Source organism: Ctenopharyngodon idella, chromosome 3 (genome assembly GCF_019924925.1).
Source record: "Ctenopharyngodon idella isolate HZGC_01 chromosome 3, HZGC01, whole genome shotgun sequence".
Classification (NCBI taxonomy): domain Eukaryota; kingdom Metazoa; phylum Chordata; class Actinopteri; order Cypriniformes; family Xenocyprididae; genus Ctenopharyngodon; species Ctenopharyngodon idella.
This window is the reverse complement of record NC_067222.1, coordinates 27,043,920-27,063,949: the sequence shown is the minus strand read 5'-3', so window position 1 is coordinate 27,063,949 and position 20,030 is coordinate 27,043,920. Positions and strand designations below refer to the sequence as shown.

The window sequence follows — 20,030 nt, the reverse complement described above, 5'->3', positions numbered from 1 at the left end:
ATGAAAGACATTACATAAATAATTTTGACAAGTTAAATTGATGAAAAATAAAGATAATTAATTTAAATAAAGATTATTATAATGATGAACATATTTTTTACAGTGCAGGGATGACAATTTGTATTGATAACACTTTATTTAAAGACTCCAGACAGAGGCACATTTTTGGTTTAGTATTTAGAGTATGATGGGGCTGTGGGGTTTGATAAGACAAAAAATGGTTGGGAAACACTAAATTAGAAGACATGAATTAATTGTTATATAATAATAAAATAAATCAAAATAGTCTTAAAAAAGTCCATAGCACAGCACTGACCGTGTGGGAGTATTTTAAGCAGGCAGCTACATCTCGCACACTCATTGACTATGAAACAACTCCGCTCAAATCAGCAGGCATATGTGCTTTTGAGTGGATGTGTTTGTTTGGCCTTTTTGCCTAACTGAACATCAGATGTTACCGTTCCACATGTTGAAATTATTTCTTCCTCCGTCGTTGGCAAAAAGAAGTAGTGTAGTATGACAGCGCTACATAATTAATCCTCAGATGCTTGCATGAGATGAATAAGAAACTAGGTTGACTCACACCAACATAAGGCTGCTGCTTTGTAATTAGATTATGCATATTTAATAGCTATGATTATGACATGTGCGTCCCCTCTTTTGGAGCATGCCGGCAGTTGTGAGCGCCGATACCGTGAACTTCGAGTGAACGAATGCGACGTTGTCGCGTGCTGCTCTCCAAAAGCACTCCATGCCTCTTCATCTCCATGAGATTCAGTCGTACAGTCTCTGTCACAGCACATAACATCAAACCAAACTCCCACCCCAACCCTCGCTCTTTTATTTCTCGCAAACACATTTTATAAAAAGTCCAAACAGCTGTTGTCGACGTGCCCATGTGAGCGAGTGTGTGTGTGTGTGTGTTGTTTCTAGGGTGGTTACGCTGCCTACCGATACACTCAGCCTGCTACTGCTACCGCCGCTGCCTACAGTGACAGGTAAGACACACACCACTGCCTGCACACCACTGACAACACCACCTTACCAGGCCCTCCGGCGGGGCCCTTAACACCCAACCCACCTCCCCTGCCGAGGCAGCCTCGTTCTCTCTCACCCTTACTCCTCTGAGGTCAAACTCTCTCCCTTCGTCACGAGCAGAGGCAGGCGTGCGCTCCAAAAAAAAAAAAGGCCAGCCTGATTTATTAGCCTAATTCCCCTCGCCAGTGGTGATGGGGAATATCATGGTGCCCAGTGCAGTAATTGGCAAATTAAATCAAATGAGATGTCACTGCAAATGTAATGGTGAAGCGCATCCATGGTGAAGCAACTGTAACTGCAGAATGAAGTGGGATAGACCTGACAGTTCCTCAGAGATGAGACAAAAGCCCGTTTGGCAGGGCGACCAGAGGAAGTCGTCTTGGCTGATTTTGATTTCCTTTTCTTTTTTTCTCTCTCTCTCTCTCTCTCTCTCTCTCTTTCCCTCTCCTGTCAATTGTGAGTGTAAGCTTATTGCAGATGGCACGCAATCAAGAAAAAAGCAAATTTAGAGCCTTGATGTGATTGTAAAACATTCGCATGACACAAAAGCATATCTGCTCATGACTGTTAATGGCAAATAATGATCGTAATGCTGTCATCTGACATGTAACAACTGATATTGTGCAGCCATAACTAGATGAAGCAACACTTGATTATCATGTCATCTTAGCAGTGCTGTCATAATCTGTCAACGGTGTCCCTGCATGCCTCTTGAAAGTTGTGTGCTGTGAATCACACCCGACCGGTTGTGAGTGGTGCTCATCATCATTACATCATGTTTATGTAATCATCTTGGGAGTGTTTGTGCGTATGCAGATCCTATTGTCCGCGGCAAAGGCAGATCATTAGCCACGAATCGGGACGAATCGCACCCGAGCGCACTTTTTGATGTCTGCCGGCCGTGAGCTGCATGTGGTAGAGTCTCTAGCGTTTGTACTTGTTGCCAGGCTTAAGATCAGTGTGGTTTCGTGATCTGTTCAATAACCACATGTGTCCTCCTCACACGCAGGGACTTCTCTGAATAAATACAGTAGACTGTCCTCAGAGATTAGAGTCAGAGCATCCTAAGAAACCACGTTATTGATTCCAAGGGCCCTTGTTGCTGTTCTGTGGCTTCTTGTTATGAGAAATCTTTTATGGTATAGCGGTAATCTGATTTTCTGTTGGTTCGATTACTCTCGGCTTAGGCAATCATGTAAAGATCTTATGCTCTAGCTTGTCCAAGTTAAGCATTAAAATGTTTTATTTACTTATTTACCAATAAATGGAACAGAATTCATGTTAAATACAAACAGAAATGAAGTGCACTACCATTCAAAGGGGTCAGTAAGATTTGTTCATGTTTTTGAAGTTTATGCTTACCAGAGCAAGTAAAACAGTAATATTGTGAAACTTAAAACAACTGTTTTCTTTTGTTATATATATTTTAAAATATTTCTGTATTTTGTTTACTGTATTTAATTACCGTTTTTCTGTATTTTTGATCAAATAAATGCAGCATGTGATGTCAAAGCTGAATTTTCAGCATCATTACTCCAGTCTTCAGAGTCACATGATCCTTCAGAAATCATTCTAATATGATGATTTTAAAGAAGTATTTCTTATTATTATCAATGTTGATATATATATATATATATATATATATATATATATATATTTTTTTTTTTTTTTTTTTTTTTTTTTTTTTTTTGTGTGTGTGAAAACTATGATACAATTTTTAGGATTCTTTAATGAAGCACAGTGTTCTTTAATCAATAACAGTGTTTATTTGAAATAGAAATCTTTTGTAACATTATAAATCTCTTTACTGTCACTTTTGATCTATTTAATGCATCCTTGCTGAATGAAATAAATAATTACTGACCCTAAACTTTTGAACGGTAGTGTAGATACAGTCAGGAACATTTCTAGTATAGCTTATAAGATAGTATAGCTATTCACATTTACATTTATTCATTTAGCATTAATACATTTAAATATTTAGAAGACTTATACTTAATACTTTAATAAATGTAAATGTAAGTTTTCTTACCTTGAAATATTCAGACCATATCTACATCATTTGTTTTCAATTAAAGGGTTAGTTCACCCAAAAATGAAAATTCTGTCATTAATTACTCACCCTCATGTCGTTCCACACCCGTAAGACCTTCTTTCATCTTCAGAACAGAAATTAAGATATTTTTGATGAAGTCTGAGAGGTTTCTGTCCCTCCATAGAGATCCAACACAACTACCACTCCAAGGTCCAAAGTAAGAAAATTGATCTACCTTTCATTGAAGTACTCCATGTGACTCCAGTGGTTTAATCTCAGTTTTATGAAGTGACATGAGTGCTTTGTTTGCGCCAAAAAAAAACATAATTTACCACTTTACTTACAAAAATATTGATCTGCAGCGAGCGTTCACGAGAGCTTCACGACGCATGCGTTTTGTGTTCACACGAGAGCTGGCATTGTTGCGTGAACTTGCTTTGGATGATATTATTTTGTAAATAAAGTGGTAAATTATGTTTTGCACAAACAAAGCTTCATAAAATTGAGGTTAAGCCACTGGAGTCACATGGAGTACTTTAATGATGTATTTTTCCTACCTTTCTGGACCTTGGAGTGGTAGTTGTGTTGGATCTCTGTGGAGAGACAAAAACCTCTCAGACTTCATCAAAAAGATCTTAATTTGTGTTCTGAAGATAAACGAAGGTCTTACGGGTGTGAAACAACATGAGGGTGAGTAAATAATGACAGAATTTTCAATTTTGGGTGAACTAACCCTTTAACATGGATTCTGATCCATTTATTTGTAAATAAATAAATGAACCGTTGTGATTTTCTGTGGTGCTGCTGACTAATCTAAGCATCAGTATTGCTCATACTTAGGCTAAGTATCAGACAGTATCAGTCACAGCTCGTCCTGCACTACAGACTTGAATGGTGTCTTTCAGCTATTGCTTTAAATGTGTTGTCAGTAATACAGATCTTAGTCTCTCTTTTATTATGTTCTGTGAACCCCCTAAAATTGCCTGTGGTTCAGTTTGTATTAAAAATGTAGTTATACTAGTAGACATAGTCATTGCTTTGCCAGTGGGCAGAGCTAATGCTAATGCTCGAACTGATTAAATTCAGAAAGTTTCCTTAATGTTGTTTAGCTCTCTGCAGAAACAGGCTTGATTGATTATGCAAATGAAGAGGCCTCTCAATAACATTTGAATTATTTTGTTTATGTTTAGACACATTTTGAGAATAATAGCAGCTTTGGGAAATTGAAACCGCAGCTCAACATACCAATTAGGTTTCCGATACAAATTCCAGGTAAATTAGTTTGCGTAAGACTAGTCTTTCATAATGGAAATTATAAATGATTGTTATTGAGAAGTCATACATTTTTTACTTTTTTCGGATTTAAAACGATTGAATTATTCATTTGCAATGTAAATGACTTATAATCTCTCTTCCCTCATAAAAAATAAATTATTCATTTCTCAATGAGTAATGTTTTTAGACAGTTGGAGTTTAATCGTTCAGTCTGCCTCCATTAAAATAACCTCTCAGCGCTGTTAGATGTTATCACCTCGTGTGAAAGATATCATCTCTGATCTCTGCTAATCCTGCGAGTGTTTTGACTGCAGTTGATCTCTTGCCTTCCACGGTGGTGGATATCAATACCCCAAAAGCTTTATCTTAACAAAGTGGTGCACTCTGACACCCTGCCGTCCCGCCGTTGGTTTCATTAACCGCTAGCCCGCGCTTCTGGTCACTGCTCTTTGTCAGAGCTTCGCTCACTCTCTGTCAGAGATGTCCAGGGTCAACCTCAGATCTGGAGGTGCTGCTGGGAGGCGGAGCCTGGGTCAGGGCTGCTTTTTCTCTGAAGTTGCCGCTCAAGGCTTGGCTGGTCCAGTCTGAACAGCTGCGGGCCGGGGACACGTGGGTCAGGAGTACACGGTAGCCTTGTTTCCTACAACCCTCCATGCTAGCATCAGCTGACCTCTGTCCCCGCGACGCTTGTTCAGGAAAGGTTGAGGTGGCCCGTTGAGCGTGTTTCTGGCGCTCCCTGGACTGAGCTGAAACCCTGAGGGGTAACAGCTGTGCAGGAAGCTAAGGCAACTCTTTAAACTCTTGTATCAAAGGCCATTCATTCAGTTTATTAGCAAATTATGCTGCTAACACATACCAGGCAAGCTCAGGGGTGTAAAAAGCTCTGAGTAATTATACTGAAGTGACAGTATGGGATTTCACACAATTAAAAAATGTATTACGCTAAAAATATACTTGACTGAAAGTATTTCTAAGTAAAAAGTCAACTTTTTTCCTGAGAAATTGTTGACATTTGAATGTAGTTATGCAAAGCCTTAAGTGTTTGTCAAGAATGGTTATGATGTAATTAAAAAGCTTTGCTTTGCTTTGGACAAAGATTATGTTGACGTCTCTTCAAGGATGAATATATGATGAATACAGTTACGTGAGCAAATTACATTTTATTTAAAAATCCAGAGGAAGATAATTTGACTTGCTAGTTCAGGAAGACCAACACAAATATACACTATACCATTAAAAAAAAAAAAAAAAAAACATTTTTAAAGAAGTTAGTTCATTTATTTAGCAATTATGCATTAAATTAATAAAAAATTATGGTAAAGAGTCAAGACATAATGTTACAAGATTTCTTTTTCAGATAAACACTGTTCTTTTGAACTTTTTTATTCATCAAAGAATCCTGAAATGTATCATGGTTTCCACAAAAACACTTATAATAATAAGAAATGTTGCTTGAGCAGCAAATTATCATATTAGAATGATTTCTGGAGGATCATGTGACACTGAAGACTGGAGAAATTATGCTGAAAAATTCAATTTAAAATTCAATTCTAACACTATTTCACAGTAATCAAATAAAGGCAGCTTTGTTGAGCAGAAGAAACTTCCTTTAAAAACGTTAAAAATGTTAGTGACCCTAATCTTTCAAATGGTAGTGTACTTTTTTGGTAACACTTTAGTTTAGTGTCCAATTCTCACTATTAACTAGTTGTTTATTAGCGTGCATATTATTAGGATATTGGCAGTTTATTAGGACTTATAAAGCACATATTAATGCCTTATTCTGCATGACCATATTCTACATCCTTTAACCCTACCCAATACCTAAACTTATCAACTACCTTACCAAGTATTAATAAGCAGTAATTAGGAGTTTATTGAGGCAAAAGTTGTAGTTAATAGTGAGAATTGGACCATAATCTAAATTGTGACCACTTTTCTTAAAATGAGAATAGATTTACACTTTTGAACTATGTTCTTTATACTTTAACTAAAAAGTATAATGTTTTCATAGAAATGTTATTGAGTAGAATTACAAATATTCGTTTCAGATAAAGTACACATTTCCCAAAATTATACTTCATTTTATGAATAAAGTACAAATACTCAAGTGCGTTACACCCCTGAATGTGTTGGCCAGATGTCTGCATTTTATCTGGAAGTGCCTGTGACCACTGATTGAAAAAGTTTAAACTCTGTGAATTGTGTGTGTCTTATTAGTTTAGTGTTGAATATTAAATTATAGGAATAAATACCAGTTAAAATATTATACAGTGTAGTCCAGTGTACTACTGCTCATATGAAGTGCTTGCGACTTTAGCGTCTTCATGAAGTGCATGTGTAGTCTTTAATGTGTATGATTGGAATGGTTATATCTGAAGCCAATACATATCTAATTTTGTGAGGCACTATGACTTACAGAAAGTGCACCATTTAATGCATGTGTTCAAATGCATGTCTGCATTGAGCTTTACTCCCAAGTGTGTGTGTGTGTGTGTGTGTGTGTGTGTGTGTGTGTGTGTGTGTGTGTGTGTGTGTGTGTGTGTGCGCGTGCGTGTGTGTGTGTGCGTGTGTGTGTTGGGACGGTCAATACTGTCATGCCGAATAGAACATTGTATTCAAAACAAGCCCCCTAACATGATTAAGAGGGCCGATTCAATCTGAATGCTTAGCGGGAATGAATGATTCATTTGGTTATTAAATATAGCTCCAAGCGGCAATTAAAAATGGGCCTGGCAATATGGCGGCCAATGTCTCTAATTAGACGTGAGATCAAGCCATGACACATCATTTGTCACACCTGTGCAGTGACTCATGAAGCCTGTGTAATGCAACCAATGATATGGCTCATGCTAGTCATGTTTGTTTACCCAGAATGCACCATTTATCCACATCCTGTATGCATTTAAAGAAAATGAATTTTTTTATACCTTATTTTTGTTAATTTATAACAGGGCTTTCCTAGTACTGTATGCTTTTGCTGACTTAAATCTGTAAACAATAAATATATAAATATATATAAATAGTTCACAATTCACAAGAATAAAGGTGCACTCACTTATTTTTATTTATTTATTTATATTTTTTTTTGTGTGTTTGGCTGTATGGCAGTCGTATTAAACTTACTGACACCTAGTGGCACTTACAATTGAATTAACTGCATTCACAGCAATACTGAAAAGCGCTGGGATGGTCTTGAATGGTCACACACACACAAAAAAATGCGCTTTTAATTGTTTTTATTGTATGTAATTTTAAAGTTAGCATGAATTGCCATTTGTAATACAATTTTCTTCCATAATCCAAATATTTAGGATCGAAATTTATATTTAAAAAAAAAAAAAAAAATGTAGGAGTTTTGCTTATTTTTATTGAGAATCAATTGAACAACTCCTAGTTTTTTTTGTTTTTTGTTTTTTGTTTTTTTTTCTGTCATTTCAGAAGAAGAGCATGTTATTACGTTCTCATTAAAGATTATGAAAAACAAACATTATTTTTATTTGTAAGAACATAGACTGATAAGTTGTTCACAAGACGACTAGGAACATGCATTAAGAAAGTAAATACGATTTACGATCATAAATAATAGGATGTTTTCGAAAGTCTCTTATTCTCATCAAGGCTGTATTTATTTAATTAAAAAGTGTCACATGATCCTTCAGAAATCATTCTAATATGCTGATTTGATGCACAAGAAACATTTCTTATTATCAATGTTGAAATCAGTTGTGCTGCTTCATATTTTTGTGGAAACCATGATACGTTTTCCAGCAAAGTTAAAAAATAATAGCATTTATTTAAAATAGAAGTCTTTTGTAACATTATAAATGTCTTTACTGACACCTTATTTTTGCTTAATAAAAGTATGAATTTCTCAAAATGTGCTATTTATTTCTTTATATGTCAAACGTGTTTAATGATTTCACCTAGTTACTTTGACATTTTAAAATATATCTAGCATAAATCTGTTCCGAATACAAAGGTAGTTTTTCTTTTCTTTCTCTTCTTGTCTCACTCCCAAGAACAGTTTACAGTGTATGACATAAGCACTTTGATGTATAATATTATCCTCTTTGATTTCCAATATGATCTGTGTATAATGGTCGCAATCTCAGGTGTTTCTAACGGGCTTGACGACTGGCTTTTATGTGACCGTTCAAGGCCACCCCAGCGCTATTCAGTAATGCTGTGAATGCAGTTCCTTGACTTTTACAGAACAATAGTGATGGAGGGAGGGGGTTTACAGAGCAGAGGACGTTTAGAGCGGCTAAATCAAAGCGTCTCGCGCACAGCTGCAGTTTCTATTGAATCGGCCCCCGTCCGAGGTTATGATTTAGTCTCATCTCTGATATACTGTATATGTCTTTTTTTACCCCTCTTCTTTATTCCCGCATTTGCATCTCCAATCCTCCCCAGCATGCTCTTCCTCCATGTTGATACCCGTGCGGCGCGCAGGGCCGCACACAGAGAGCTTTTTGCTTGTGAACTAAAACCCATTTATGCCAAGCACCCTCACCATCTCTCCCCTATACCCCCCCCCCCCCCCCCCCCCCCCCCATCCCTATCCCCCCCAACCCCCCCACCCACCTTTCGTCCATCCAGCCAGTCAGCAGGCGGTATTGTAAATTTTATCTTCTCTTGCAGAAATCATTTCGTCTTCGTTGCAGCAGATGAAATTTCTTGTAACACCTCCTCAGGTAAAATAAATAAATATAAATGAATACCAAATCACCCTCACTTTCTCTATGCACCCATGAGGGAGCGAGCATATACCCCCTTTTTTAATGCACCCTGACAGTGAGTGCTTCTATTGCCTGGCTGTCTCCTTATTTCTGCCCCCTTTGATTAGTAGATGTTACGTTTTTTTCTTACTACGTTTCTCTTGAATGCTCTTTTTTGGACGAGTGGAGTAGTTTTGGAGTACTGCATGAGGATAGCTGGAAGGCATCGCATTCATAGTTCTCGTCTTCTGTTTCTCTCTCCCATGGCATTGCTTGGAAGAGGCATGTGTTCCTTGAAGAGTGAAATGAACACGCTTGTCACAAGCTTGGAATCTGTGATTTTCCTTTTTTTCATGTCTCAATCTTTCTTGTGTTCCATCGTTCCTTTGAGTTCTCCACCATCGCCCTTCTTTTCCATTAGATCCGTATATGTGTGTGTGCGTGTGTGTGTGCGAGAGAGCTTTTTTTTGGGGTTGGTTTGTTTGTGTTATTGTTTTACAGGCGTGTAGTGCTGCTGATGTTGTCATTGTGGTATCAAGGTTGCTCATGTAGTGTATGGTGTCTTGCACATTTGCCATAGGTGGCTAGATCTTGGGAATGACACTAGTGTGATTGTTACTGGTTTGAGTTGCGGTATACCGAAAGGAAAATGGACTTGTCCATCCACACATTGATTTTGTGACAGCCCTTTTTTTCCCCTTGCCTTTCTTCTTTTCCCTTTTTTTTCCCTGCCTCGACCAGGGAAAATGAATATGCTAACAAGGCTGTAATTTAGCAGAAGGCACTTTCTTGAAGACATCAGCTGTTTTCTGTAAAACACAATTGGAATGTGTAATTTGGAGTCTGAAAAACTTGCAAATTATGGTCTAATTGTCCCAGTTCAATAATTGTTGATAACCCCAAAGGCCGTGCGTTCGCAAACCAACGTAATCAGTAAGTAAGAAAAGCGGGGAGGATCCACGTAAGGAGCAACTCGCATTAGAGCCCCTAAAGTACAGCCCGGCATTGTTTAAAGAAATCATAGAAATGAGCTGTCCGTGCGGTCTCCTGGTGGGAAAAGTCAATACATTTAGAGGAATGGCGCTGCTGGAGCACACATTTTCCAAAATAATGAGCATCTAGTCAATAATGCAGATATATCCCAGCCATCTGAGATTTATTAACCTGTATCTCAGGGCCCAGATCTAATTTAGCTGTATGTTAGAGTCACTGGTGTTCATTAACAAACATAGAGCTTACCAGTCTCATAAATCAGTGGAGGGGGGAGGTGTTTGCCTTCAACCTGTCTCAATGGGCGGCAGGAGGAGTCCACTATAACGAATTGTGGAAAGGAAAAAAATGATAGTCACAAGGACGAGTTGAAGCTTAAATTTGTAGTGCGTTTCCGGCAGGCACTGCTAGAAAAACAGACGAAAACACCAACGGTGTCCTTCAAACAGCAATTAAAAACCTCAGTTCTTGCATTTCAGGTGACTCATCCAATCAGCATTTTTTTTCTTACTTAATACTTGAGGAATAATTCACCAGGTGCTATATCCTGAGGGTCACCTTTTCAATCTTAGCTCCTGAAGAGCAGAGGCAGCCCTGGTTTGATCACTGCACTGCATACTCATTAAAACTAACCCCTGTAAACACAGATAACGCAGGTCAAACAAAATACTTGGCCACGCATTGAAATATGAAGACAGAGCGACTGTGTAGTGAATAACAATGTCTATACTAATTTGCAGTGGATTAACTTCTTAATCGCCAGGAGTGGCGGGATATGTAAATTGCCTCATTTCTCTGCATTCCGATTGGCTCTTGATTTGGTCCAAAAACACCATGCATTCATCACAAGGCTCGAAGCAGCAGATATTTCAGGTTGTTTTAAAGGATTAGTTCACTTCAGAATTAAAGTTTCCTGATAATTTACTCACCCCCATGTCATCCAAGATGTTTATGTCTTTCTTTCTTCAGTCGAAAAGAAGAAATTAAGGTTTTTGAGAAAAACATTCCAGGATTTTTCTCCATATAGTGGATTTCAACGGCTACCAGTGGGTTGAAGGTCCAAATTGCAGTTTCATTGCAGCTTCAAAGGGCACTACATGATCCCAGCAGAGGAATAAGGGTCTTATCTAGCGAAACAATTTGTCATTTTCAAAAAAAAAAAAAAAAAAAATAGTTAAATACTTTTTAACCACAAATGCTCATCTTGCACTAGCTCTGCGATGCGCCACGCATTACGTAATCACGTTGGAAAGGTTACGCATGACGTAGGCGGAAGTACCGAGCAAGTGTTTACAAAGCGAACGTGCAAAGACTAAGTCAAACGGCCTTTACAAAAAAAAGTTGGAGTTGGAGTAGAAAATGTGAGTGAGTTTTCCGCCCTATCGCGGTACTTCCGCCTACGTCACGTGTGACCTTTCCAACATGATTACGTAATGCGTGGCAGATCGCAGAGCAGTGCAAGATGAGCATTTGTGGTTAAAAAGTATATAATTTTCTTCCTTTTTTTAGAAAATGACAGATCATTTCGCTAGATAAGACGCTTATTCCTCGTCTGGGATCGTGTAGAGCGCTTTGAAGCTGCATTGAAACTGCAATTTAGACCTTCAACCCGTTGAACCCTGTTAAAGTCCACTATAGGAGAAAAAGTCCTGGAATGTTTTTCTCAAAAACCTTATTTCTTTTCAACTGAACAAAGAAAGACATAAAGGTAACACTTTATTTTAGGGTCTTTTAACTAGTTGCTTATTAGCATGCATATTACTAGAATATTGGCTGTTTATTAGTACTTATTAAGTACATATTAATGCCTTATTCTACATGACCTTATTCTACATTCTTAATTCTACCCAATACCTAAACTTAACAACTACCTTACTAACTATTAATAAGCAGTAAATTAGGAGTTTATTGAGGGAAAAGTCGTAGTTAATAGTGAATATGTGTTCCCTATACTAAAGTGTTACCGACATAAACATCTTGGATGACTTGGAGGTGAATAAATTATCAGGAAATTTTAATTCTGAAGTGAACTAATCCTTTAAATGCAGCAATCCTAAAGTCTGCTCGAACTTAGAGGGAGAACAACGTGAGATCTCAGGATAAAAGACACTGGAAAAGTACACTGAGCTCACATTATACCTGAAACATTTTCATCAAGTCAGCCCTGAAAGAGAATAATGAACAGATGTTTTGTTTCGTTTTTAGGGGCAAGTACTGTAAAACATTGATCTCTGTTCTGTTTGTTTTTTTGTTTTTTCTGTTTTTTCTCCTGTGGTGTATTTTTTGCCTTTTTGATCAATATGCCTAAATTAAACTACTAAAAAAATTGAAGGGTTTTTGTGCAAGTGTATTGAACTAGAAAAAACAAGCAAATTCCTCTTGGTACCGATTTGCCAAAGCTTGTATGTACAAACGGATGTTGCCGTAAGCGCTGCCATCCCATAATCACAGAATAAGAATGAGCAGAGCATCTAATGATGTCTTGCACAACTTTCCCTTCAACTTTCAAACAGTGATGTCTTCCTCTGCCCTGTGCAGCATGACTGCAAGAGCCATGTGATCTTCTCCTCTCTGACTTCATTTGATTGTCATTTTCCAAAACACTCTGAAATCATCACCATACGTAGTTGCTTCAGTCCATGGTGTTGTACATGACTGTATGACATTTCTGTTTGCATAGAAATGGAGTGATTTTAAACTTGCCAGCACGATCTGACCGTCTCTCCGTGTTTCCACAGTTACGGACGAGTTTATGCTGCCGACCCCTACAACCACGCACTTGCTCCAGCAGCCACATACAGCGTTGGTGCCATGGTGAGCATGAATTTTCATCTCCACCTCCCTCTTCCTCCTTGCTTCCTCTCTCTTTTTTCTCTTTCCTCATTACCCCTTTATTTATCCCTTCCCCGCTCTTTTCTCTGTGCACGCTTGTCATGTACACTCATTCTTTTCCCTTTTCTTCCCACCTTTTCCTTCTGCATGGATTTTAGCACTGCTGACATCTTCTCACTTAAACTTAATTGAATTTGTCTCTTGTGCTAACGGCAGCTGAAATGCCACATTAATCCTCCCAGTAAACGTGATAAATGTCTTAATTTCTTGGCAGTGTAGTGCATGTTAGTTATTATATTTCTAATTTTGTGAATATCACCTAGCCGTGCGCTCCCCTTAATGGAATAATTAGTCATTTTGATAATTAAATCCATCACCTAAGTGGTGCTGTAGCAACAGCTAAAAGAGGGAGCGAGCAGAGGAGAGACGGCTTGATGAAAGAGTACGAGGAAGACCGTCAAGAGTCTCCAGGGCGCCCACTGTGATGTGCGACTTGTTTGTATGTGGACTGCTTTTGATTGCAAAACGTCCACGTTGCATACAAAACACTCACTGCAAAGATTATCTTCTTGATCTGTATTTTTGTCTAGTTTTCCAGTAAATATGCTTAAAACTTCAGTGTAAGTTAAAGGGTTAGTTCACCCAAAGAAAAAAAATTCTGTCATTATTTACTCACCCTCATGTCGTTCCAAACTCGGAAGACTTTCGTTCATCTTCAGAACACAAATGAAGATCGTTTTAATGAAATCTGAGAGCTTTCTGTCCCTCCAATGACAGTGGAAGCAACTACCAGTTTGACTTGATGTGCGAGAACCAATGAGGTTCATTCTCGTGTGTTACGCAGCACGTTTAAGCTTTCGCGAGAACCAATGTGGTTTGTTCTTGCGTCAAAGCATGTGCGGTTGCGATTCTGTTTATGTTCGCTGACCAATGTTTATATGTAAATAAAAGCCTAAATTAAATCTGTTCATCATATAAAGCGATCGCGTCTCGCTTCGACTGTCATTGGAGGGACAGAAATCTCTCAGATTTCATTAAAAATATCTTACTTTGTGTTCTGAAGATGAACAAAAGTCTTACGGGTGTGGAATGAAATGAGGATGAGTAATTAATAACAGAATTTTCATTTTTGGGTGAACTAACCCTTTAAAAGACTTGTTTTCAGAGATTTTTAAAATATAAATTTAATTATTTGAAAGTTTATTTTTCTTACCCAATTTGCAAAGAGGATAAACCTCTCTAAATGTGTGGTCACATATACCGTTGCTCAGCGAATTTTCACGGGCGAAATCTAGTAATTTCAATAGGAATCCAGAGGATTGGGAATTTCATGCAAGGGCAAAAGAATTCCACACATAAATTTCGCAATTCAGATGGTCACGCAAATTCACCGCATTGACTAACAGAATACTGCTTGGTTTGAAATTGACTTCTGTGTGAGCATTTCTTTTTTTGAGATTTATTTTTTGGAGGGTTTTTTCTTTATTATATAGCACAGTGAAGAGTGGACAGGAAAGAGAAAGGGGGACGGGTTCGGGAAATTATCAAAAGCTGGGACTCGAACTCTGGTCACCTGATGTTGGAGTATTGCCCACGAGACTATATCGACTCTTACATACATCTACACTATTACCAAAAAACTATTATCCTTTTTTTGCCTGCGAAACTTTGAAATTTTGCTAAAATGTGACCACACCTAATTTTTTTTTACTTTTTTACTTTTTGAACATAAGACAAAAATACAGGTTAAGAAAATGATTTTTGCAGTGTATGAAACTCCACATTTGTTGCTGCTCTTTTTTTAATTTCTCTGTTATCTCATGTATTCTTTCACCCCTTTCACGTTTTGAAGTAGCTAAATGCATCTCTTCTGGCATGAGGTGTGTCGGTGTGCTTGCTGCATGATGGAACGTGATTGGTTTCGTCCGGGGGGTATGTACGGTAAATAGCCTGAATGCTAGCGGAGGTCCCCTCTGAGCTGTGTCAATTAAACATGTCCAAACCCATGGCTTCTCTTCCAGAATGCTTTCGCTCCCTTGACTGATGCCAAGACCAGAAGCCACGCCGACGATGTGGGTCTCGTTCTTTCTTCTTTGCAGGCTAGTATATACCGAGGTGGATACAGTCGTTTCGCGCCATACTAAAAGAAAAAAAACCTTTCAAAACCTATTGAGAATCTTCCTGTGGGGGTAAAGGAGGAGTAATTCAGAGGCCTGGGTATTGCAATACATGCAGTAGTGCATCATTTTAGCATCTCTTAAGAGAGAGAAGACAAAAACGGATATTTTTCATCTTATACCTCAGATATTTTGTGCTGTGTATTTTAATATTGTGGGTTTTTAATTTCTAAAGATTACATAGATTGTTGGCTGTAGAGGTTTCTGTGGTGATCTAGAGAGCTGCTAGATTTTAAAAAGAAGAAAAAAATAATAAGATACAAATTGTTAGGGCTTTATCATGTAAATGAGTTATGTATGATAAATATTCAAGTCACTTCGGGGTTATCATATTTTGTAAGAGTGTAAGTGACTAGAGTCGTCCAGTGGTTTATGCTTTCGTTGACATCGCCTTTCGTCTTTCTTTTGGTTTCTTTCGCTTCTGGGTTCTGTGCCGTAGAGGAAGAGTGCGCAGGGGGGTTGTGGGTAGGCGTAGATACGGGCGTCTGCGTGGTGTGGGAAGGCCGAAAGACCGGGGGCTGCCAGTAAAGTCGGTGTAGTTCCCCGAGCGCAACGAAGACACAGAGCCGGTCAAAGAGACCACTGAGGTATCGATTATTTAAGCTGTCTTATATCAGTCATTACTCAAAGCCAAAGGTTATGTTCCTGGGGTGTTCAATGTGTATATTCAGACTATACATAGCAGCTCGTAGAAACTCCCCAAAAATTCACCATGACAGTCTTTTACTGTTTAACTATTATCTTCTAGTCCTTAAGTCAGACCCTCGCTAGTTTAGGCCTACCACGAGATGTTCTTTTTATATTACAGTACTTCCAGTACGTCGATTGATATAAATGCTGACTTTTATAATACGGGAGAGACGAAACACGAAAAAAAAAAAAAAAAAAATGGCGACGGTAGCGCCGGTTATATTTTTTGTTTTTCTTTTTTTCTTTGGTTTTTTTTTTGTTTTGTTTTTTCTTTTCTCAAAAGTTAAGAAACTGATTATTTGTACAAGATGAGAGTGGGAAAAAATAAACTAACAGTGTATTAAATTTGATCTGTGCAGTGAAAATGTTCTCTTATACGAAAAACACAACTGTATAATGTTTTAGATTTAGTGTGGTAGACCAACTGTTAGAGAAAGGTGTCTCATTTTTTATGGAATCATACACAGATTTATATCAACACTTTACAAGTAATGCAATCATTATGTAGATATAATCATAGTATTTTTGTCAACTGTACAATTTTGCACACACAACCTGCAATTTTTTCATCACCACTTCTTCTTCTCACTTGTGAGACGTTCCGTTGTCTGTTTTCTTTGGTTCTCTGCTTCTTTCGAGTGTTTCGTTTTGATATCATTTTTAATGTGACATCCTTTGTACTATTATTTTCTAGAACACAGCCTTTACACTTTGAAACTGTTTGATTATCGAGAAACTGAGAAATATATGACTTGTGAAAAAGATATCTATATGTAAATAGGAATAATGATAACTATGTCATTTACAAGTGCTACACAAACAAGCTGTCGAGGTGTTCTTGAAGAGTCGCAGCTTGGCTGTGCATACGCGAAGACTTCCCTTCATGTTGTTTACAAGTATACCTAATTAGAGGTGTTTGTCACATATCTCATTTTTCTTTATTTTGTATTTATAAAAGTTTCAATTGCATAAAATACAAACAAAAGAGCAGCTTCAATTTATCCGGCTGCAAATATCCTCTTGTGTACTGTGTGCGTCACATCACACAACTTGGCAAAAATATCTTACCCACTGCTGTGATTCTGCTCTTTCTGCTTTAAGTACGTGTTGTGGACAGGCTTTCTCCTTGTCATTGTATGTGCATGCACTATGATCTGCATAACAATAACCATCAATAAAGTTTCTCAAGATAACGGGAATTTGTCTCGGAATTTCTTTGCACGGATCTTATATTCAGATGATGGAGTGCGATTGTCCTCTGATCTGATTTCATTGACTAAAATTGCTTCGAAGAGCTCGAGGCGAAGGGGAAACCATCACATCTGAGGAGGTTAAGTGGAATTGATGCTTCCAGGTCTGAGCTGGTCATCTATACGGCCTTAAGAAGACTCTGTATTTAGGAGCGAGATCGGATTCTTGCAGTCTGATTAGGTTATCCCTAACACTTTCAGGGTTATGAAACATCTCCGGACTGTAGAAAGAAAAAGGATGACACACAATATGGGCTGATTCTAGGGGTGCAGTTAAGGTTAAAGTGGAGCAAAATCACAAATGGCAATACAAAAGTTCTTCTGAGGAGCATCATTTGCATAACGGCCCTACAAATGACAATATTCTGAACATGGTATGAAGAACATTACTTTGGAGAATGATGAGGCCCTCTCGTCATCAAACCTGAACCCGTCTGCCCCTCGTAACTGTAAGTAGCAGATATTCATTATCTTTCTCTCATTTCGCCAAGGTATGACGGAATTTTATAAATTATGTATACTACAGATAGTTCTAATTGAAGAAAAGAAGAATTACCCCACATTCTCGATTTGATCAGTGTAATTGGAAAAACTTAGCCAGAGGTTCCTTGGAAAGATAAGCAATATAAATGTTTAAATGTGATGAAGGAGTCACATTATGCTAGGTAATTACAACACCTCTTCACAGAAATGGGTGATCAATAATTAACGTATCTTGGGTCACAAGTTGGGGACATAATTTAAAAATGGTTATTAATTCTATTATGAAAAATGTACATTCTCTTCAGATTATGTTGCCGCGTCCACAGGGAGAGGTAAAGGAGGTCTGATGGTTTTAATTCAGTCTCTCTCGCTCGGCTCGCCGCTCTGTCCCCCTTCCCACCGGCTCTATGAGAGCTGTCAGTAATGTGATGATTTATGTTTCTGAATTAAATCACCTATTAAATCAAGTAATTTGGGTCTCTTTGCTCAGTCTGATTGGCTGAATGAGACTGGATTGATTATCATGCAGATTGGAGGGAGTGGACGCTGGCTTTCTCACGATCGCTCTCTCATAACACTGCAGACTTACAAATCACAATTGTCACTGGGATTCAAATGCTTTGGATTCTGTGTAAGACTGTACAAGAATTCAGAGGTCTTGAATCAAGCAAGAAGGAGAGAAAAAAAAAATAGACCAGTCTACACTGGTTTGGTGGCCCTAGCTGCCTGTGGTTTAAACTGATCATCCACCCTATTCTTAACCTGGTCTTCCAAGCTGAAAAGTACCCAAAATTGCTCTATAACAGTCAACAGACCAGGTGGGAAGACGAACTGAGACCATTAAAGCATGTTTTTGTTTTTTCAGCAGGGTTGCTTTAAATCAGTGGTTCTCAACATGTTTGACTCCAAGACCCTCAACTGTCAACAATATTAAAAAAAAATGTTAAAACTCTATAATTGTAGAATCCCAGATGCTTGGGGAGGAATTAAATTAAGAAATATCTTGATATTTTGTTGTTTTAGCTTATTTTAGCTTAATTTTGTCTTATTTTATTTTAAAGGCCCGTTCACACCAAGGATGATAACTAAGCTATAACAATAATTATAAAACGGTTAGTTCCTGTCCTTGATTCTGATTGGTCAATAGCTGTGTTTTATTCACAATAAAACACGGCTAAGACCGCTTCACCCAACGGTTCTGTGTATCACTACGCAACACCCTTAGCAATGTAAACTGTATGTTCTCAATTGATATTGTTCATTGAAGCTTACTGTATTATGTAGAAGAGTGTTGTGAGAAAGAGATTGAGTGAGCGAGTTTATTACCTGCATTCAGATTTAGCATTTTCCTTCAGGTCAGTCCTATGGTTATAATAAAAAATCTGTTTAAATGTCTGATGTATTATCTTGTCCTTTTAACAGTTAAGGGGTTTTCCCGTGACTGACAGCGCTAGTCAAAGCATTTGTCAGTTGCGTCTTGTTTCGTGTTCACAACAATTCAGGCTTTTCAATATAAAAGTCTACTTAGTGACAAACTCATAAAGACAGTCTTTGCCGTATTATCTGGCATAATAATGTAACTTCTGTTGCTGTTTGCGGTCAGGGACTATTTTTTCCGGCGGAAAGAAGGCTTTTACTGAAAGTTTACTACATCAAAGTTGCATTGATACATATTTTTGGCTTTAATATTTGTATTGCGTGGTAACCGTTTTATATAAGCAATAAGGTACTCGAGGCTAGTGCTGTATCGTGAATAAGTCACGGCTGAACTCCGCTTCACGTCGTGCCTAACAACGGCCTTCAGCCGTGACTTATTCACGATACAGCACAGCCTCGAGTACCTTATTGCTTACCTATAAAGCTTTAATAATAGTCATTTCAATTCCATGAGAATATCAAAGTCTCACCGCAGCTATAACAATAACAAAACAGGAGAACAAAACAGGGAGCTGATGAATGATTAAAACAGCCAATCAAAATCCAAAGAGGTTGAGCATTTAAAGCGGCAGATTTAACTGCAGCATGCACTTATAATGAACAGAACATTTATCGTACATTGAGATGAACACTAATATAGTTCTTGTTCTTGGTAAGAACAGGCCTGAAGACATCTCGAGTGTCTCTAGTGGATCCCGACCACTGTTTTTAAATGTTATACAGGCATAGATTTTAAATGTAGCTATATGTGTTAATTAAAGAGACAGCAGGAAAAGGCCATACGTCACGACGATCATAATTCCGAAAACTGTCATCCTAATGCAGTTTACAATGCGTCTCTGAAGCCATTCGTCATGAACGCGACCGGCACGAGTAACTGTCATATCTAAGATTTGTGCACTGCACCTAGCAACCTCTTGCCTGTGTGAGCTTTATCAGACACTCGCACTTAAATTGTCACCAGTCGGCTGGATTTCATGCAAACTTTCTCTGCGCTCGTGACACGGGCTGATACAGGAGGTGCACATTATGAATGAATGACTGAGTGGGCTGGAGGGAAGCAGGAGGCAGCAGGGCAGAAGCTAATCGCCTCTCCATCATA

The 20,030-nt window shown here is 38.1% G+C and overlaps 1 protein-coding gene across 9 annotated transcripts in view; it reads left to right on the top strand.

Annotated features, from left to right (window-relative positions):
* rbfox1 (RNA binding fox-1 homolog 1) overlaps positions 1 to 16,957 on the top strand; it is a 285,471-nt gene extending 268,514 nt beyond the window's left edge. For 8 of the 9 annotated variants that reach the window (XM_051886614.1, XM_051886615.1, XM_051886618.1 and 5 more), the window contains 3 exons: positions 934 to 998; positions 12,798 to 12,873; positions 14,913 to 16,957. In XM_051886614.1, coding sequence (XP_051742574.1) covers positions 934 to 998; positions 12,798 to 12,873; positions 14,913 to 15,035 — 264 coding nt within the window. In that variant the 3' untranslated portion in view covers positions 15,036 to 16,957. Of the gene's footprint in view, positions 1 to 933; positions 999 to 8,992; positions 9,046 to 12,797; positions 12,874 to 14,912 lie in introns of all 9 variants that reach the window. The other variant, XM_051886617.1, reaches the window with a different exon arrangement.
* The last annotated feature ends 3,073 nt before the right edge of the window (positions 16,958 to 20,030 follow it).